Source organism: Gouania willdenowi, chromosome 24 (genome assembly GCF_900634775.1).
Source record: "Gouania willdenowi chromosome 24, fGouWil2.1, whole genome shotgun sequence".
Taxonomy (NCBI): domain Eukaryota; kingdom Metazoa; phylum Chordata; class Actinopteri; order Blenniiformes; family Gobiesocidae; genus Gouania; species Gouania willdenowi.
In genome coordinates this window covers 9,973,432-9,992,704 of record NC_041066.1, presented here as the reverse complement: position 1 = coordinate 9,992,704, position 19,273 = coordinate 9,973,432, and the positions used below count along the sequence as shown (strand labels likewise).

General features: G+C 38.9%; 1 protein-coding gene across 2 annotated transcripts in view; it reads left to right on the top strand.

Annotated features, from left to right (window-relative positions):
• The window catches only part of eva1aa (eva-1 homolog A, regulator of programmed cell death a), an 89,538-nt gene extending 71,009 nt beyond the window's left edge, over positions 1-18,529 (top strand). For both annotated transcript variants that reach the window (XM_028440265.1, XM_028440266.1), the window contains 3 exons: positions 8,241-8,375; positions 15,851-16,045; positions 17,291-18,529. In XM_028440265.1, coding sequence (XP_028296066.1) covers positions 8,241-8,375; positions 15,851-16,045; positions 17,291-17,670 — 710 coding nt within the window. In that variant the 3' untranslated portion in view covers positions 17,671-18,529. The remainder of the gene's footprint in view (positions 1-8,240; positions 8,376-15,850; positions 16,046-17,290) is intronic.
• Positions 18,530-19,273: the final 744 nt, after the last annotated feature.

The window sequence follows — 19,273 nt, the reverse complement described above, 5'->3', positions numbered from 1 at the left end:
TCACCAAATTAAAGCGCAGAATGCGTGCTTTTACTGCTCACTTAACTTCTGGGTGTATATGTCTGCGGATTCTAACGTACTATATACTACACACTCAATCAGTACATACTCTCTACTATGTGCTATTAGGATGATGATCGTTCTTACTGAAGTATAAGTCCAAGTTTCCCAAGATGCATTTCGACAACAAGCACACTGAGGCTAAATATCTCCGTTGATTCTCCACCAGTGAAAGTTATGAAAGTGACCAAGTAGAATATCAACATGTGGTCATTTGATCCATAAAACTCACAAAAACACTTTTTGTGAGATTTTCGGAGACACGCCATTGTGCTCCTGACAAAACTTCCGGTTAACTTCAAAACAAGAGCCCTATTTACACTAATGGAAGACAAAAAGAGATGCTTTTGTTTTGAAAAGGTGATGTTTGACTTTCAGCTTGAAGCCGGTCCCAGGACGACTTCTGCTCGCACTGCATCATGGGGCGGTTGAGTATGACTAGTGTGCCCAGCGTGCATACTTCAAAAATGTCCCGATATAGTATACATTTGGGCATTTCTTGCATACTCAATCTTTCCAAACTATCTAATATGAATGCACTATATACTCATTTTGACGTCAGACTTAGTATGAGTAGTACGTTAGAGAATTAACAAAGTGGGGATTTTCTGGAAGCTTGTTATGTATATTTAATTATTACATGTGTTAACGTGAAAAATTGGGTCTCACTAACTTTTCAAGGCAGTTTATGTGCGACTGTCACCAAGCAGCGTGCAAAACAAAATTGGGGGTTTAGGGGAAATCAAAGTGACCATTGCTCTAAGTAGATTTGGTGTATGATAATGTCTGTTGGGCACTCCTTTATGAATCCAACTAAAAACCAGTGATCACATGCAAGATTCTTCTCATAATACTTGGAATTCTTTATTTTGGATCAGATTTGACAATTGTAAATAACCCATGTTTCATCATTTCTTTTACAAATTCATTTTGAGACAAACAGTAACTTACAAAGTCACTGAAAAATACTACTTTTTGGTCGGTTATTATCTAAAACTGCAACTGCACAAACTTGGTTTTTCTTAAGAGTCACACATATACTGCCTTGAAAAGTTAGTGAGACCCATTTTTTCACAAGGTAATATATTTAATATTTAAATATACATGACAAGCTTCCAGAAAGAAACACTTTCTTAATTTTGGGTTGGGGGGCAACTCGTGAATATGTGCTGTACGGAAGGAATACATAATTATGAAGAAACAGCACACACTATCTAGTAACTAGTAACCCCCCTGGAGTTATTTCCTCATTTCCAGTAAAATAAAAAGTAGTTTTTTTTCTGTGTTCTGCTGTTGCCTGTGATGTTTAAAACAACATAAGGTGATAAAGTCAAAGAAACCATGTCTGTGTGAGGGCCACACAACTGAGTGACTTCACTCTTGCCGCATGTTATGAGCCACTCTGTCAACTCAATGTCTATTTTTGTCCTTCTATTTGTGTTGATGCAAACAGTGTGTGTCTGTGTGGTGTGTGAACAGGGTGTTGTTAAAGACGGTTGAAAACAGCTGGGCTTTGAGAGTTTTGATGGATGTGTGTGTGTGTGTGTGTGTGTGTGTGTGTGTGTGTGTGTGTGTGTGTGTGTGTGTGTGTGTGTGTGTGTGTGTGTGTGTGTGTGTGTGTGTGTGTGTGTGTGTGTGTGTGTGTGTGTGTGTCATAGCAGAGGCATGTTGTCTATTAAAATAAATGGGTAAAGTAAATACTATGCTAGTGTGGGGCAGGGGGCTAAATGAGGGGAAGGGCTGAGCAGTTTCTCTCAATCACAGCTTGGAATGCACGCCGACCTTGATGACCCCGACTATGTCACCGTTCAGCGATGTCTCTGTTGACATGAAGTCCATGCGGCATACGTGCACGCCATTAAAAGTGTTGCCATGGTAAAAGCTATGAAATCGGGTAAATGTAAACTCCTGCAAAACCAGGTGCTGAGTTAATCTGTCAGTAGAACCAAAATCAAGATCACTTTCTTTGATCTGACAGTTATATTAAATATTTAGGCCTTGTCCCATTAATTTAATCAGTGGACAAAAGGCTATTGTTAGCTTTAAAAGTAGTTTATGGAAGAACTCTTTGTGCCAAGTTTAAGTTTACATGGAAATGTTCCTAGAAGGGAAGGATGTTTTTTTCTCTACCGGCTTTTATTTTGAAAGGAAAACCTTGTGAACTTTCTGCACATCCAGAACTAAAAACTCCACCGTCCAATAGACATATCATCAGTTGGGATCAACTCAGTATTGATTCATGCAGTTTGACACACAGTTTTTATATTTTTATACTATGTTGATGATCTATTGTGTGTTTAGTCCATTTAATTTAAAGAGAACATTAGAAAGAGCAACTGTTGATTACATTGGCTGTGTTCGAAATGGCATACTCTGCATTACAAGCTCAATGAGTATTTACTGTCTACTATATACAGTATTATAAATATGGTTAGGATGATTAGGATGATGACGGTTCCCACTGAAGTATAGGTCCAAGTTGACTATCTCAAACTTACGACACAAACCTGTAGCGCACTGAGGCTAAATATCTCCATTGACTCACCGCCTTTGAAAGCTCTAAAAGCATTTTAAGTAAGAAAGTGACCAAGTAGAAGATCAACATGTGGTCATTTGATTCATGAAACTTGCAGAAACACATTTCGTGCCGACATTTCTGAGGTATTTCGTAGACCTGACAAAACGTCCGGTTAACTTCATGACAAGAGCCCTATTTACAAAAGTGTGGAAAACTAATAAAAGACACGAAGAGATGCTTTTGTTTTGAAAAGGAGACTTTTAGCTTGAAGCCGCCGTTGCTGACTGACTTCACTTCGTACTGAGATCGATTATGTTGGACTAGGTTAGGGTCAGGTTTGCATGCGCGCGCATGTGCATATATGCTCATAATCGATCTCAGGACGAGGTAAACTCAGTCTGTGACACCAGTCCCAGGACGATTTTACATTCCGCTCGCAATGCATCATGGGTCGGTTGAGTATGGCTCGTGTGCCCACCGTGCATACTTAAAAAATGTCCCAATATAGTATACATCTGGGTATTTCTCACTTACTCAATCATTTCATACTATCGAATGTGAACGCACCACATACTCATTGTGACGTCAGACTTACTATGTAGCATGTTAGTATGCTATTTTGAATTTGAACACAGCCATGCACACTGTTTCTTACTATGTGATAAATAATCTCCCACAAACAGAACCACTCAAAGCCCATACGCTGCCGTCAGCTGGAGGCTGTTAGTGATAGACCAAGAAAAAGGAACAGGGAGTGAAGAAGAAATGCAAACTCAACACGTTCTTCTTATCGTGTGTGTTATGCCTCAGGGACGTAGTTGAAAAATGTTTGTCTTTATGATAATCCACAGAAAAGCAGTTTGTAAGCGTTTTGTTCATTGTACAGCAATATGTGTTTTTGAAACTGACAGAAAAAAGTCACTTCTGATTGGATATCAAGAATTTAAACGTGCAAGGCAAATTATGGAATTTAGTATCTGGCAAAATTATACATAAGTTTTTTGTCTGTTTGCAGGATTCCATTAAAAGTACTAGATTTGACCCATTTTTTTTTTTTTTTTTTTTTAGCCCAAGATAGACCTTACGCTATGGAAGATTCCATTCAATTTTAAAGAGGGATCAGGAGCGATATACTGATTCTGGATCAGTTTCAAGAATCAAAAAATCCCGATCCCTCGTCATTGGTGAAATTCATTCACCTATTCATTCATCTATGTTCATAATTTACCATTCTTTATGAAATTGTAATATCTTATGTAGGGTTGGTTCCCCAATTACCCCACCAAGTTTCATCCGAATCGGTTCCGATTGCACGTTTCATCACGATTTCTTGAAAAAATGGGGGTTGCCCATACATTTGGATCTACCGTATCATTATTAATAGGGATATACATTTCTTCCAAGCATTTAAAGTGTGAATGATCATGGTCACATGATCATTATCACTGATCCAGATAACTGCCAATACCTGGAAAAGAGGAGTTTCACGCTCTGAGTGCCCTTTAAGGAAATTTCTGTATTTTATTTTGAAAAATCATATACCCTGAGGGCTTCATAAACCCCTCGCCAGGTCCTCATAAAGGCTTGAGGTGTTTACAAAGGTCTGATTTCCAGCATATTTTCCACGATTTAATATTCTTTTATATGACCTGTGCCTTCGGGGGCTTTGTCAGCACACACACACACACACACACACACGCTCTAAAAACAGAGCCCATTGTTTTAAGGATTCATAAGCCTTGTGTTCGTGACCATGTCATAATTGTTGATGCAGCAGAATAGTTTATATGCCTGGTTTCACTCCTTTACTTATGGAGCGTTAACTGCTTGGCTGTTTATTTGTTTTGTGGCTGTTTACTCTGAGAGGTTTCAACTTTATGAGAATTGCCTTCAGAGGTGCCAATATCTGTGTACCATATAATATACCTGTACATACATGTATTGGACATATCTATATAGTGTGTGTTAACTTATACGTTAATGTGTTTGTGTCCTTTATAAGTCCTATAACAGTGGTGGAATGTGTAAGTCACCACTGACAGCTCTCAGCTGTGACCCTGGGCCACATGTGCTGCCGATTAGGACCAATCAGAAGGCTGTAATCAGGGCGTGGCGGCGAGGTGGTGGCAGCGTGGCAGCTTTGAGAGACCCTGTGATTAGTGTGTCAGTCTGATGAGGAAGAACAGGAGGTGCTGCCCGGGCCAAAAAATCCCATTTCTTCATTTTGCTGCATTTTTTTAACCCCCTGCAGAGGAGCTTGTGTTTATTTAGTTTGAGCCGAACCGGACTTGGATAAAATGTGGTTTCGAGTTTTTTTTTTTTTTTTTTTTTTACTATTTACTCAACAGATTGGTGCGGTTCACCACATGTGGCGTCACAATTACAGAAAGGTATTTAAATGTAAGAGGATACATTTTTACGACAGGCTATTTCAAATTTCAAGTATTAAAACCTTCATAAGCCGTTTGCCCTTTTTTGTTGATGGATTCAAGGTGGATTTTAAACTCCTGCCTTGAGGCAAAACTAAAGCAAAGGCAACAATAGAAGCTGGTTAATCTGATTTTTGAGGTCCTTTAAACAATGTTTGTTCTATCCCAACCCACCTTATATCATCCAAGGAGTAATAACTGTGGTAAAATGTCATTTAATGAAATGCTTTAAGTTCAGTTTAGTATATACTGTATGTGACTGGCTTTTGTGCACCTTTTTAGATTATCTGTGATCTTTAAGTAGTAAATTACTTGTTACTTGAAAAATGGATGAAAGATCAAAAAACTTCATCCTATTATGGAATATCACGAAATATGTTTATTATCCCCCGTCCCAAAGTGGAAGGGGGATATAGGTTTGGGCTCCGTCCGTCCATACGACTTAAAGGGGACATCCTTTCTCAGAAACTGTTCAAGATAAGATAACCAAATTCTGTGTGGGGCTTCAGGGTATCAATACCTTGATGGAGTTCAAAAATGAGAAGCGTGCAACTATTTTCTCCGGAGTTATTGCCCTTGTTCCGTTTGTGTTTTTTGACCTACCACTGTTGCCGTAGTAGTCGGAAGTCGCCATCTTGAAAGCCCATGACCTACTGGTCTCTACTAAGTTCTTGTATTTTTGGCTTGAAAAAGCACATGCCCGTGAGTATGTTTAAGTGTACTGTTTGATAACACTTCTGAGACTGTGTTTGTGAAAGTTAATAATCAGTGTGTTATATAAATTACTGCCGATCGCGGTAAATGTTAGCATGAGCATATACATGGGTTTTCCCATAGACGTTAGCATGAAGCTAGCAGACTTTTTGTATAGTGGTATTTTTTATTCCTTGCCACAAAGTGTGGAAGGGGGATGTAGTTTTGAGCTCCGTCCGTCCGAGTTAAAGGGGACAGCTTTTCTTAGAAACTGTTAAAGATAGGATAACCACATTCGGTGTGTGGCTTCAGGGTATCAATACCTTGATGGAGTTCGAAAATGAGAAGCGCAGAATTATTGTTTCTGGAGTTACTGCCCTTGTTCTGTTTTTTTTTTGTTTTTTTCCTTAATGACAATGAAATATTTTAAAATGTCCCACCATCTTACTTTGATCAGGCATCAAAGGAATAGATGCCAGTGGATCCAATGACTAATATACTGACTCTCATATATATCATGCTTGCATTGACCTCCCATACAAAGTTACCCATTTGCGATGTTGTGTACCACCAATAAAGTAGATTTTTGTTTTTTATTGTTCAAATCATGAGGTTCGTCAAAGAAAAATGCATTTTCTGACAATTTGCTCAATCACTAATGGTCAAATATTACTTTGTAAAGGATGCCCGAAGGACATTTTCATTTGAATGCTCCTGAACAATCTTTTAATCATCACTTACAACTGGAAAAATCTTATTTAACCTCTTCTTTGGGATAAGTAGTGTTTAGCAAAGCAGGACGCAGGAGTTCTGTACTGTGATTGGCTCGTGATTGCTAGCCAAAATGCTTCAGTGGAAATCTGATCTGTATTTAAGTTCACTGCTCACACAACAAATAGTCTGTCACTGTTTTTTTTTTTTTTCCCTCCCCCACGACCACTGATGTCAGCAAAAACCTAGGCTGTTTTTCCAGAAAATAAAATGCAACTCTGACCAACAGCTGGATGGGAAGCTATTAGATGAGCGGTTGAACATGTGGGTTCTTACAGGGTGAGCAATGTGGCCGAAGCGTGGCCCAGCATCTCAAACCACATGTAAGACGGCAGGAATGTGAAGTCTACTGCTCTATGGGTGTCTAGTGGGAAGAGTAGAGACTCACTGACTCACAGGTTATGTTGGGGACAAGAAGGGTTTTGGGAAACACAAAACACTTTTGGGAAACACGTTCAAGGTCTGGTATAATGTATGAATCAGAGCTTAGGAAATGTCTTCTTCTTCCTTGCATCTAGTGGAAGTCGTGCAAATACTGGTCACCTTAGGATACAACATTCATGTAAGGTATTAAGTTAAAAAGCTGCGGAAGACAATAATTTTATCAGATAAAGACAAGGTGAAGGTCTCCAAAAAAAGATGTCAAAGGTTAAAATTACCACTTTGTTTTGATCTCCACTGTAAGCATTCAATTCATTGACATTGTCAGAAAAGTTTTGCGCATTTTTTGGCTCAAGTACCCCTTTCTATTATTTCTGAATCCACGTACCCCCTTGATCCCGCTACAACATTTGGCTTAGAATACTGTGGAAAAAACAATTATAGAGCATAATGATGGAATGAATTAATGATAACACACATTTTAAAGAATCTCATTTTGTAAATAAGTGGAAAGAAGCACCTTTTTTTGGATCATGACCCCATTTTAATATCAAGAATAGTTTTTGATTATGTTTGAGATCAGATATCAACATCATTACCATCATCATTATTATGATTATAATTTTTAACTAAAAAAAACCCACTTGAGAAAGAAAGTGTCTATTTTTACGGTTGCCGAAATACAAGTAGCGTCTTAGGGTTAGGGTTAGGTTATAACCCAATATCGCAACAATTTTTAGGGTTAGAGTTAGGGTTCGGTTTAGGGTAAGGTTTAGTTTTAGTCACGTGACTGGTCAAATAGGGGCGCTGCATACGGATAGAATTACGGATAGCCACTGCCTTTGACAAACACTGCTATAGACCGATGCAAAGTGTTATTGCTTAATTCTTACTGAGATTTGTTGTAGTTGCAACCAAAAAAGCTGCTAAAGTAACTTTCCAACACATTCTGGATGAAAGTTGTAGATGAGCAATGGCAAATGTTTGTTTTTACACAAAAATATCTGAATCCAGCCGAAATTGAATGTCTCACGGAGTGAGCTGATATCACTGGGAATACTGGCAACAAACTGGAACAGAATAGTGTCAAGGGAATCACTGAACTCCTTGTTGAGTGGAGAAACAAACAAAATCACAAGAATGATGTAAAAACTCCTCTAAGCATCTATTTACGGCACTCCACATCCCACAATGCAATGCATGAAACTTTGGAGATGAAAACAAACCAACTTTCGGACCAATTACATCTTTTTTTCCATGCAAATGATCTTGGATTTATGAGGCCTGCGATAGGTCTTTATCTGACAGTAATAGTAATATTCCATATAATTCATACATCAGTGTTGCTTTCTAAACTTGACCCTTTTTTCCCTTTTTCCTTCTCCAAGTTCCAAAGAAGTTGCTCCTGGAGCAGGGAGCCAAACCACCAGTGTATCCCCAACCACCCAGTGCCCATGACCCTAACATAGTTGGAGACGGCCCTCCTGAGGGGAGCTCAGTTAAAAGGCCTGACACTGTTCCAGGTGAGCAAAATACACACTAACGTCCCCCACAGAGAGAGATTAACACTAGAGTGTCAAGGCCTCTCAGCTATTCAGAGCATCAAGTCCAGGTAGGTGCTGTAGGTGTATTCAAAGTCACAGTAGGTGGGTTCAACTACTTCCATATGTTTTCTGATGGAGGTATTCACATCAGGGGCCCAGCAGAGACCCCAGATACCTACATTGGAAGCTACAGAATGCAGCCCCCTGATAGGCTCCATAGCACTAATAACTCACTTCTATTTATCGGCTCAAATAAATGTTTGGAGCAGGCTTGAGGCTGTCATTTCGCGCCTACGGCCCCTCAGACCACCACCACCATTCATACACAACTCAAACCCATTCATACGAGCGTTTCATGTTTAATATCTGCTTGGCTCTGAATGAATGGTAGGCAAACAGTTTCTAAAAACTAGGGTTGCAATATTCTGGGACTTTTCAAAGTGGGAGACATTTCATGTGAATCGACAAGAATAAACAAGAAATTTACATTTAAGGTTGGCTTTGAACAAGAATGTTAAATATAGTTAAGGAAATATACTTTAGCGTCATCTTAACTCAAACTACCAGATTTAATATAAAAGTGTACTTGATTACATTGGAAAAGTGACAGTGAAGTAGAGGGGGGGTTGTAGAGGGGGGTTGTGTTGCTTTATTTTATTTCAAAAAAGGGTTCAGGCAGATGAGTAATATTTTATAATGTTTATGGTTCTATTGTGAAATAATAAAGGATGCTAGTAGTTATGTTTGGCTATGATGCAGTTATTTAAAATGACTTCCAATTTCCAGGTAATAAATAGTTCCCATGAAGAGTTTATATTTTTGAATATTCCCAAAATTCCCAAGCTCAAGTTCTCATGGAAATAAACTGGCAATATCCCGCCTCTATGCAAATCTACTTAAAACTACTTTCCATCCATTGGAAGCTGTGCTAATTATCCAGTTCAAACACCAACATTAACTCCTGATTGGTTTCATGGCCGTTTTGGAGTGGCTACTTATCATGTATGTATTTGATTGTTCTATCTTAGTGTTGCATGCACTAACCTGTCTCACACCAGCCTTAAAACAACACCTGGTGGATTCTGTTTCCCAATGATAGGAAGAGCTGACATCGAAGGAAGTACTGATAAGTTGCAAGAAACTCACCAGTTACCATTCACAAAGCATCTCTGTGAATGCACTTGGATGCCACCGGCATTAGCTGGAACCCATTATCTCAAATTATTATTTCAGGGCCTAGAAAACAACATAACTGTATGAATGATAGGAAGAAATAATGTTGACCTACTGAGTGTTTTCATGTCCAATCCACTGTTTGGGAAGACGGCTAGGAAAGAAAGACGAACAAAGCTACATTCATAAGACATTTCCTCCAAGCACAGTCATTGGCTCATTGCTCTGCTTGGCTAGCACTGGACTGATTAGGAGAGAATGAGCAAAGTGGACTGTTCTGCTATGAGTGGCTCTACTTCCTTCCTTTGACTTTTACCACAAAGGTCTTTCTTCCAACTCTGCATATACACATAAAGGTTGCAATTATTTTTTTATTAACGATATGTTTCTGCTTGGTCACATCATGTATGTACAGATGTAAAAAAAAGTTGTTGAACGTGTACCCCTATGGCTATGCGGTGGCTCTACAGGGGGTACTGAGAGAGAAAAAGAGGAAAATGAACAAATAAAAGCATTTAAAAAAAAAAAAAAAAAAAGTTTTTTAATGTTTATTTTTAATTAAAAATAATAATGACTCTGAATATTACAGCAAAAATATGAAAAAAATATACTAAATAATGAAATAACTGACAAACAACAACAAAACACGCGACACTAAAAATACACACACTAGGAGATAAAAAATACCATTACCAGCAACACCCAAAACGACAACAAAGACACACTAAATGAGAGAAAAATACACAAGATCACTACAGAATGCACAAAAATAACAGAGAAACAAACAAAACGTACACGAAGAACAACCAAACGACACCCAAAACACACACACTGAGAGAGAATCGTTTAAATAATACCAACAACACACATAAACGACGACCAAAACACACAACGTAAGTGTAAAATATACCGAATAATAAAAAGAACAGACAAACAACAACAAAATACACAAAACAATGATAGAACAATGATACAAATGTCAGTCTTGGTCCCACATCAGGAGGGACTGACAGGAAATGATAAAAACTATAGAAATAAATATTTTCAGGAGGCACTGAATACTGTTTCATTACACTTATTTACAAAATGAGATTCTTTAAAATGTGTTTTATTACTCATTCATTCAATCCTTATGCTCTATAGTTATTTTTTCACAGAATTCTAAATGGTAAATGGACTTTTATGCCTACACTGAAGTAGTCCCAAAGCGCTTTACAATATCAACTCATTTACCCATTCACACACCAATGGGACTGAGCTGCTATGCAAGGCGCTGGTCAACCACTGGGAGCAACTTAGGGTTCATTGTCTTGCCCAAAGACACTTCGATGCATAGACAGGTATTTGGATCGAACCCCCAAACTCTCAGTTAGAGGACGACCCTTCTACCAATTGAGCAACTGTTGCCCCAAATTTTAAATTCTAAGCAAAATGCGGTAGTTGGATAAAGGGGGTACCTGCATTCAAAAGTAAGACAAAGGGGTACTTGAGCCTAAAAAGTTTGAGAGCCGCTGGAATAAGGTGTTTGACGAAGTTGTCGTTCCTGTAATGAATCGACCTCAAAGATTTCTGACTCAACTCACATAGTTCCCAAAATACTTTGATTCGCTGCCATGTTTTTTTTTTTGTTTTGATTTAATCTTTTCTCAACATATTTATGAACTTGTTACAGCAATCAGTTAAAGTCATGGCATGCTTAAGCCTAAAGGAGTTTTGAAATGCACAATGCCAAGTGTATTGAGTTCTGGACCATGATGTCATGTTTGGCGTTATGCTGCATACTTTTTGTGGGATTTGTTGAGGCGAAGTTTAACCTTTTTTTTTTTTTTGGCAGAACAATATCGTATTGTAGAGATGGGAAGAAATAAAAGCTGAAATGGTTGAAAACAACAAAAGTCAGCGTTCTTATTGCCATATTTGGTTGCAAATCACAATCACTATGTTTTTTTTCTTCTGTGTTACAATGATTAGTTTTCTATTTATAAACCTATACAACAGCAGGGTACGCATCATGCATTGATGCAGTTTTGGTTTCTGCATTCTCAGGTATTTGTGGTTGAATGTTAACTACACCACTGCACCACAACTGTTGGTACAGGTGGAAACGTTTTTCTCTCAAGGTAGCAATTCTTGTCCAAACTGCATTTATCAGATAAACAGAGAATGACCTAGAGCAGTAAGTCTGCAATCAGGAGGTCATACAATGTGTGTGTGACATGCTTACTACCACTCCTACTTCTGTTTCTAGAACGTTTTCCACCTCAGAGTCATACCTCAGGTAATTCAATTTTCTATCTATCTATCTATCTATCCATCCATCCATCCATCCATCCATCCATCCATCTATCTATCTATCTATCTATCTATCTATCTATCTATCTATCTATCTATCTATCTATCTATCTATCTATCTATCTATCTGTCTATCTGTCTATCTGTCTATCTGTCTATCTGTCTATCCGTTTATCTATCTATCTATCCGTCTATCCGTCTATCTATCCATCTATCCGTCTATCCGTCTATCTATGTATCTATCTATCTATGAAGCAAGGAACTTCTGTCTGTGTGTGTGTTTGTTCTTCAAATATCTCTGCGAATCAGGCTCAGATTGACCTGAGACTTTCAACATGGCTGCTGCTTGGTTCAAAGGTGTGCAACATTGTATTTGTTTGGACTGCAATGATATCGTTCATGAATTATTTAATAAAATGGTCTTAAATGCAGCTTTGCAGAACAACTCAATGTTGACAGGTAGTTGGTAACTCAGGATGTGTAATTCAGAACGAAATTTGCATTAGGAATTGAGTGTTTACAAGGTCAGTTTAAAGAGGATTTAACTTTTATTCTGAATTAAAGAGGAATTAAAGCTCCCATGTAAACCATCCATGAAAAAGCTACTTAACCTCCCACGTTTCTATAGCAAGACATACTTCCGACGGGCACTGCACTAGTACTATAAAATTGACAAAGAACAATCTATGCTATGCTAACTAGCTACTCAATACTCACTATACCTCTCTATTCACAATTCTCCAATCCAACCTATTCACCACAGATTGCGGAGTCCACAGGTGATATTTTTTATAGAAGGGGCGGGGCCAACAGTGGTGGTTTGTGATGTAAAAAGCCACCAAAACATCACAAACAACCATTCTCAGTCAATAAGCCTTTTCACACTCTGGAACTGCGCATCCATAGGTCGAGAGGGATACAAACGTCAACAAACTCGTTCACTCTGTTGATATTTCCAACCTAACAGTGTTTGTAGATTTAGTCCAGAGATCTTTAGTGTTTGAATAGTGTTCATGTTATTAGTAGTACACGTATTCAGACTCAAGGACGTGTCCAGGGTTTTCCGCTGATGACACTTTCGGCCGATCCGAGCACTTTTAAAAACCAATGGAAGCAGCTCAGCAGCAGGATGGAAGCAAGGGCAGTCCCCTTGCTTCCACCCAGGTGACCCCTGGTGAATGAAAACACAGACTACCTGGGTCTCCAGTGGGCGGGATTCGGACTCTACCCGGAAATGATGCACATATCTGAGCACTTTTGTGAAACCGATGAGAGAAACGGTATCAAAGCGACAGACCTCCTCACAAGCTTTTAACTTATGATTGTTATGCATTTTCTGTATTTATCTTTATTGTTTTTAGTTTCTTTTTGGACTTGTGTAGCTGTTTTAACAACTGTAAAGTAGCTTTGAGTTTTTGAAAAGCGCTTATAAATAATAAATAATAACCGCTCTTAAATTTTTACAACAAAATACGCAAAATTGAAATACTTTGACTAAAATGTCAAGAGTTGAACTTCAACAACATTACTTCATACCCAAATACATTTGTTTTCATGAGAAAAAGCAAAGTTTTGGGATTTTGTGACAATTTTGCACTTTTATTTCCTCCACTACTGACCCCAGTGTGTCCCCAAAAACTCTGCCAAAGTAATATTTCTAGTGTTTTCACGGATTTAAAAGTTGTTGACGAGACAATAGCAGATGTTAGTATTATGGCTTCCACGAAAATGGCGTCAAGCGAAGCACTCACAATGAGAAAGAAGTAAAAACACTTCTTAAAGAAACATTCTCATTTCGCCGCTATCTTTGCATTCTGCTACGGGACACCAAATCCCACAGTGCATTGTGAGAAACTTCTCCAAAGTTTGTCACATGAGCATTTGTCAATGATAAAAAAAAAGGTAAAAAGTAAAAAAAAAAAACACTACTTTTGAGCCACGATTTCAACCTTCATCATTTGTGAGTAAATCCCTATCAGAGGATTTATGACAACAACCTTTAAATGGCATACAGGTACAGTTTTAAGCAGCTTTAATGACTTTTGACGTCTTTCTACATTGATCGTAGTATTAAATGTGTCAAGACAATACAATACAATGTAATACAATAATCTTAAGTAGTTTTTTGGCATCATTTCTTGAACACATTGACCTGGTTTACCAAGAAACTGTGTAGTTCGTGGTTCAGCCATGACAGAAGTACAAAAAGAGAGTAACAGTTGCTCCGTCGATACAGATTTTCTCAGATTTGATGATGCTTTTTGAAACTTTGCCAGTTTGCAAATCTCCTCCATGTGGTTTCCTGCTTCTTAATCCAAGTCAGGATGAGTTTGCGAGGAGCGGATGTTGTATTATCCTCTGAATCATACAGCTTCCAGTCAACATGTGTGTGTGTGCCCCTTATGGTGCATCTACTCACTGAAAGCATCTGCACACAAACACGGGACACTTTGGGAATGAGTCAACGTTGTGTCTGGTGTTGTCACAAACCCACAAACGATACGCTGCTTTACGGTAAACCAACGCAGAACCCTTATGTGATCCATGTGGTATTGTGACTTTTTTTTTTTTTGGCCTCCATCAATGATTCATGCTGTCAGAAGAACTTGTGTGTTCTCCTGCATAATGATTCACCAACATAGGACAGTTGATGTAGTTTCCCTATAACGCCAAACCTATCATATTTGATGCAGGAGTTTTGGAACTCTCTACATGATTTGTGTGGTGTTTTTTTTTTTCCATCATGGAGCAGAAATGAGTTCCACAGAGGCCTTTCCAGTAACTCTACAAGATTGTCACTTATGAGAAAGGTGCAGGTGGTTTTAGAAGAAAGAACTTTTCCAATTTTGGAAACATTAACGATATAGAGGACGATTTTCCCAAAGTTTAGAAAAGAAACGCCATCAGCATATGCGCAACATTCTACCTTCTTCCAAGAGAGAACGCCTACGTGTGCGAGAGAGCGTGCACGAGCCTAATTTTCCTCGTGCACAGCTCTATTTACAAGTCGGAGTAGGCATCGCTCATACAAGCTGCTGGTTCAGCTTACCTTGCACTTTTCCTACTATGTCACACTCGCCACCGGTAAATCAAAAAATCAATTTTCAAAGGATCTGATGCGCACCGGGCACGAGCACGTACGACTGCCTTACGTAAACATATAGTCAGAATGATTGGCCATTAGGAGGCCAAATAGTTAAGATGATCCACCCGGAAGTTAAAGTCAAACCGTGTAAAAAATGGCGTATCAGATTTGATACAGCACAGCAGGTCTATGAGGTCATACAACTCTAAATCTGTCAATTGTCATTTTATTGCATTTCATGCATTTTACATATCATCAAGCAACTAAAAGTCTTTTTTTAATTTTATTTATCTTTTGACGACTTTAATGTTCCTATGGATTTTAAGCTGTTGAATGTTTTCTGTTGTACTTTTTGACCACGTAAAGCACATTAAGTTGCCTTGTGTATGAAACGCGCTATACAAATACATTTGCCTTGCCCAAATAAATGTTAAAATTGCGTAATTTGGTAATGGCGGGTGCATCGCTATCTGAACAAGGACAGGAACTGTTTTCACCACCATGCTGAATAAAAGGTTTGTGACCCACAAAATGAGGAAAAATAAGTGGAACGTTATATGCTATAGACTTCACCGGGCCAGTTCCATTGGTTGATATCTCACTGTTGCATGAAAATAGCACAAAAATGTTCCTACTGTATGTATGTATGTATGGAATTACCAATTTATTGTCATGTTGGTTATTTATTGTGTTTCAGTTGGTAAAAAAAAAAAAAAAAAAACTACAGTATTATAACATTGAGACTAGATGTATCACAGTTTCATAAATGGATATTGATATTGATTGTTCATTGGGACCAATAAAAGCTCAAAACAGGCTTTACAGGCTTAAGTGTATTTTGTGTGTGTACTTGAGTACATTTTTGACTATAAAATGGGTTCTTGTGTGTTTCAATGGTTTTCAGATAAGAAGAAAACCAGGGAGACGAACCCAATCGAGGAGAAGTCTTCTGGAATCGGGAGAGGAGAGGAGGAAGGTGGGGGAGGGGCGGTGATACGTCCACTTCGGCCACCAGGCATTAATCCTGTCTTCAACTCCACCTCCAGTGCCAACATGGCCCTGATCAGCAACGCACTGGCCGCCTATACGTTCATATCAGGTACGGCAACACAACAAACCGCATCGCATTCGTGAACCCACAACTCTTCATTTCCAGAGACCTCGCGCTTCATCACCTGATTATTTCCTTCTTCATCTGGTATTCTATAGGTTTCAAATCTGTGCTTTCATGTATGCTGTGTGTGGCCTGCTTCTGTTTGGATAAAATCTGCCTCGTTTCCTTTTCTGTAGAAACTCAGATTTTTGCACATGTGGGCCAAAAGAATGCAGATGTGAACAAATGATTACGCTCTGACTTCCACAACACGCTATCAGTGTTGGCTTCAACGCAGACTGGAACTGCCTGATTGTGTTTGATAAAGAAGACTTTAACATTCATTTTTCAGATATTTGAGATGTAATTGATGTACACATCATTTCTACAAGGTTAAATTTGATATTGTAGGAATACCCAAACATTAGACTTGGTCACAAATTCTGTCTCTACTACAGGTAGTTTTGAATTGGCACGATTTGGAATAATAGTAGTTGTTGACCAGTGTCCGTATTAAAGGTGTCCCAATATCAATATCACTCTTATTTTAGCAAAATGCATTTTCAGAATATATCAGCCTGTTGCCATTTTGTGTGTTATGTATACTTTGTTTTTGCACTCATTTTGGTTTAAAATGGTTGTTTAGTGTGTTTATCATTTTGTGTGTCTTTTGTTCACTTTTTGTGTACTTTTTGTCGATTTCTGTGTTTCTGGAGTTTTATGTGTGATGTTGGGCTTCATATAACTTCCAACTTTAGACCGTCGTGTGACAGGTTAGTTTTATCTTACTGATGATGCCGCCCGTGGCCTATGTCTGGCGTAATGCTGCGTTCACACCGGATGCGTCACAAAATGTCCGTACGTCCAAATTACATACAAAGTCAATGGATAGATGAGGCCCAGATGCGCACGTCAAGAGCGTTGGCCGTGCGAGCGCGCTCCCGATTTTACGCGCTCGGTGGGCGGTGCTTCGCTTCAGATGCGCATATGAAGAGAATGGGGACATTTTTTTATCCTGCGACACATGCGGAACGTTTCGTGCGGCAGATGCGTCCGGTGCTGCAGAAAACGCATTCGGTGTGAACGCAGCATAAGGCTTCCTTCTGGCAGGTGTCATCAGTCAAAGTTCATCATGATGGTGGAAGTTAACCAAGTCCAGAAAAAATGATCCAATCAGAGGTTGGATGTGTTTGGTGTGAGAAAAGAACTCAATGAAACACATCATGTGTTAATGTTCCTGTTTTTCCTCAGACCACCCAGAGAGGGCTGCGCTATTCTTTGTCTGCGGCGTGTGTTTGGGTCTCTTCCTCACCCTCTTCGCCCTGGTGGTCCAGATCTCCTGCCGTACCGACTGCCAGCCGCGCCAGAAGCCTCACGCCAAGAAGCGAGCGCGTCCGGCCAACTCGTCCTCCGACTCTAGCGACACAGACTCAGACTGGGACACCACATCGGACCTATCGGCTCGGAGGCACCGACGGTTCGAACGCACGCTCAACATGAACGTGTTCACGTCGGCGGAGGAGCTGGAGCGAGCGCAGAGGCTGGAGGAGAGGGAGCGAATCATACGAGAGATATGGATGAACGGGCAACCGGACATCCCAGGGACGCGGAGCCTCAATCGGTATTACTGAAAACTGTCAAGGCTCCTGTTGCAGAGATTTTTTTTTTATTGACTTGAATAGGATTTAGAAAGATCTTGGAGGCAAGGACCAGCATGAAAAACTGGGTCAAAGCTCGACCCCATTTTCTTACCAGTGCAAAACGCCACATCTCTGCATCATAAGCTAACCTTGAAGTGGTGTTTAAAGGCTGCGCTGCCTCCGAGTGCAGATTTATGAATGAACTGCCTTTACAACTGAAGGAGCAAAGCTTCAGATGAGTCTGTTGTGTAGAGAACACACCACACAGGACAGCTGGAAGACTCTAAAGGCTCAGTACCCGCTAGTATTCACGCGTCAAAGGGACCATGTACGACAATCTAACCGTGCTGCCTTCGCAGCTCTGTGAGGATTTCATCTCAACCTTTAAAAAGTATATTTTATAATATTTAATAGTTTATGGATGTTGTGTTTCTTTTTTGTTTTTGTTTTGTTTTTTTAAGTGTTTGGCAAAGGTTGTGTAGCACCTCAGGGATGCAATCCTAGTGTTTCTGTGTTTGGTTGATTTATTTGTTTCTTAATAAGAGGATTGCTCCGTTCAAGCAGCTAAAGAATTAGAAAATAAACATATAGAGAGCCTCTAAGAGGTGGGACTGATTGAATATATAATAGGGATGTAACGATTAATCGTAAGGCAGTTAAAAATCGATTCATAGGTATAACGATTCACATCGATGCTGTGAAAATTGAATCGCAGTACTTCGCAGACGTGTTGGCGGCGAGTGAAATATGCTAATACTTTCTTTCTGGCCATCTTCTACTCTTAAACATGTTCATAAATTATTCCTTGCCCCTTTAGCACCGAAAGAATATCTGTAATATTACGTGAATATCTGTAAAAGTCACGTTTTTCTATTAGCTCTGTCTGCTAGCATAGCATCTCTTCTTCACTGCAAAATATCTGCATGCCAACCGACCACTGGGTTACCAGCGCCCTCTGCTGGTTCAAACAAATATCTGACCTAAATACAGTAAAATGACTTGTTTTTTTTGTTTTTTAAGTCCAATTGTTAAGGCACAAAATACATTTTCAGTTGCACTTTTAATAAGAAAAAGAACTATTATGCAGTTTTGTATTGTTTACTATAGAACCAGAATTTAAATAATAAGCTTCTTCATTTGTGTTATTCCTTTATTTATTTCATTCAAGATTTATTTTTAGTTAAATTGCATTGTTTTGAATAGTTTATCAAGGGATTCTTTTGACAATGAAAAATAGTATAGTATTTTCCCAAAAAAAATAAAGGAATATTTTTCAGTCATTTATATACAGTCCCATTTTGTAAAATAAATCGTGAGAGAATCGTATCGTGAACCCAGTATCGTGAATCGAATCGTATCGGGAGTTGAGTGAATCGTTACATCCCTAATATATAAGGATGCATTTTAACCAGGGTTGGGGTCAATTACATTTTTTTAATTTTTACAATTACGTCTTTAATCATCCATCCTCAATTACAACGCAATTTTGATTATGTTGACGAGCATTTGATATAATTACAATTAAAATTCCAATTATTATTTAGCCCCTGAAATCAACAGATACAGAACATTAACAGATAAACTTGATATGAAA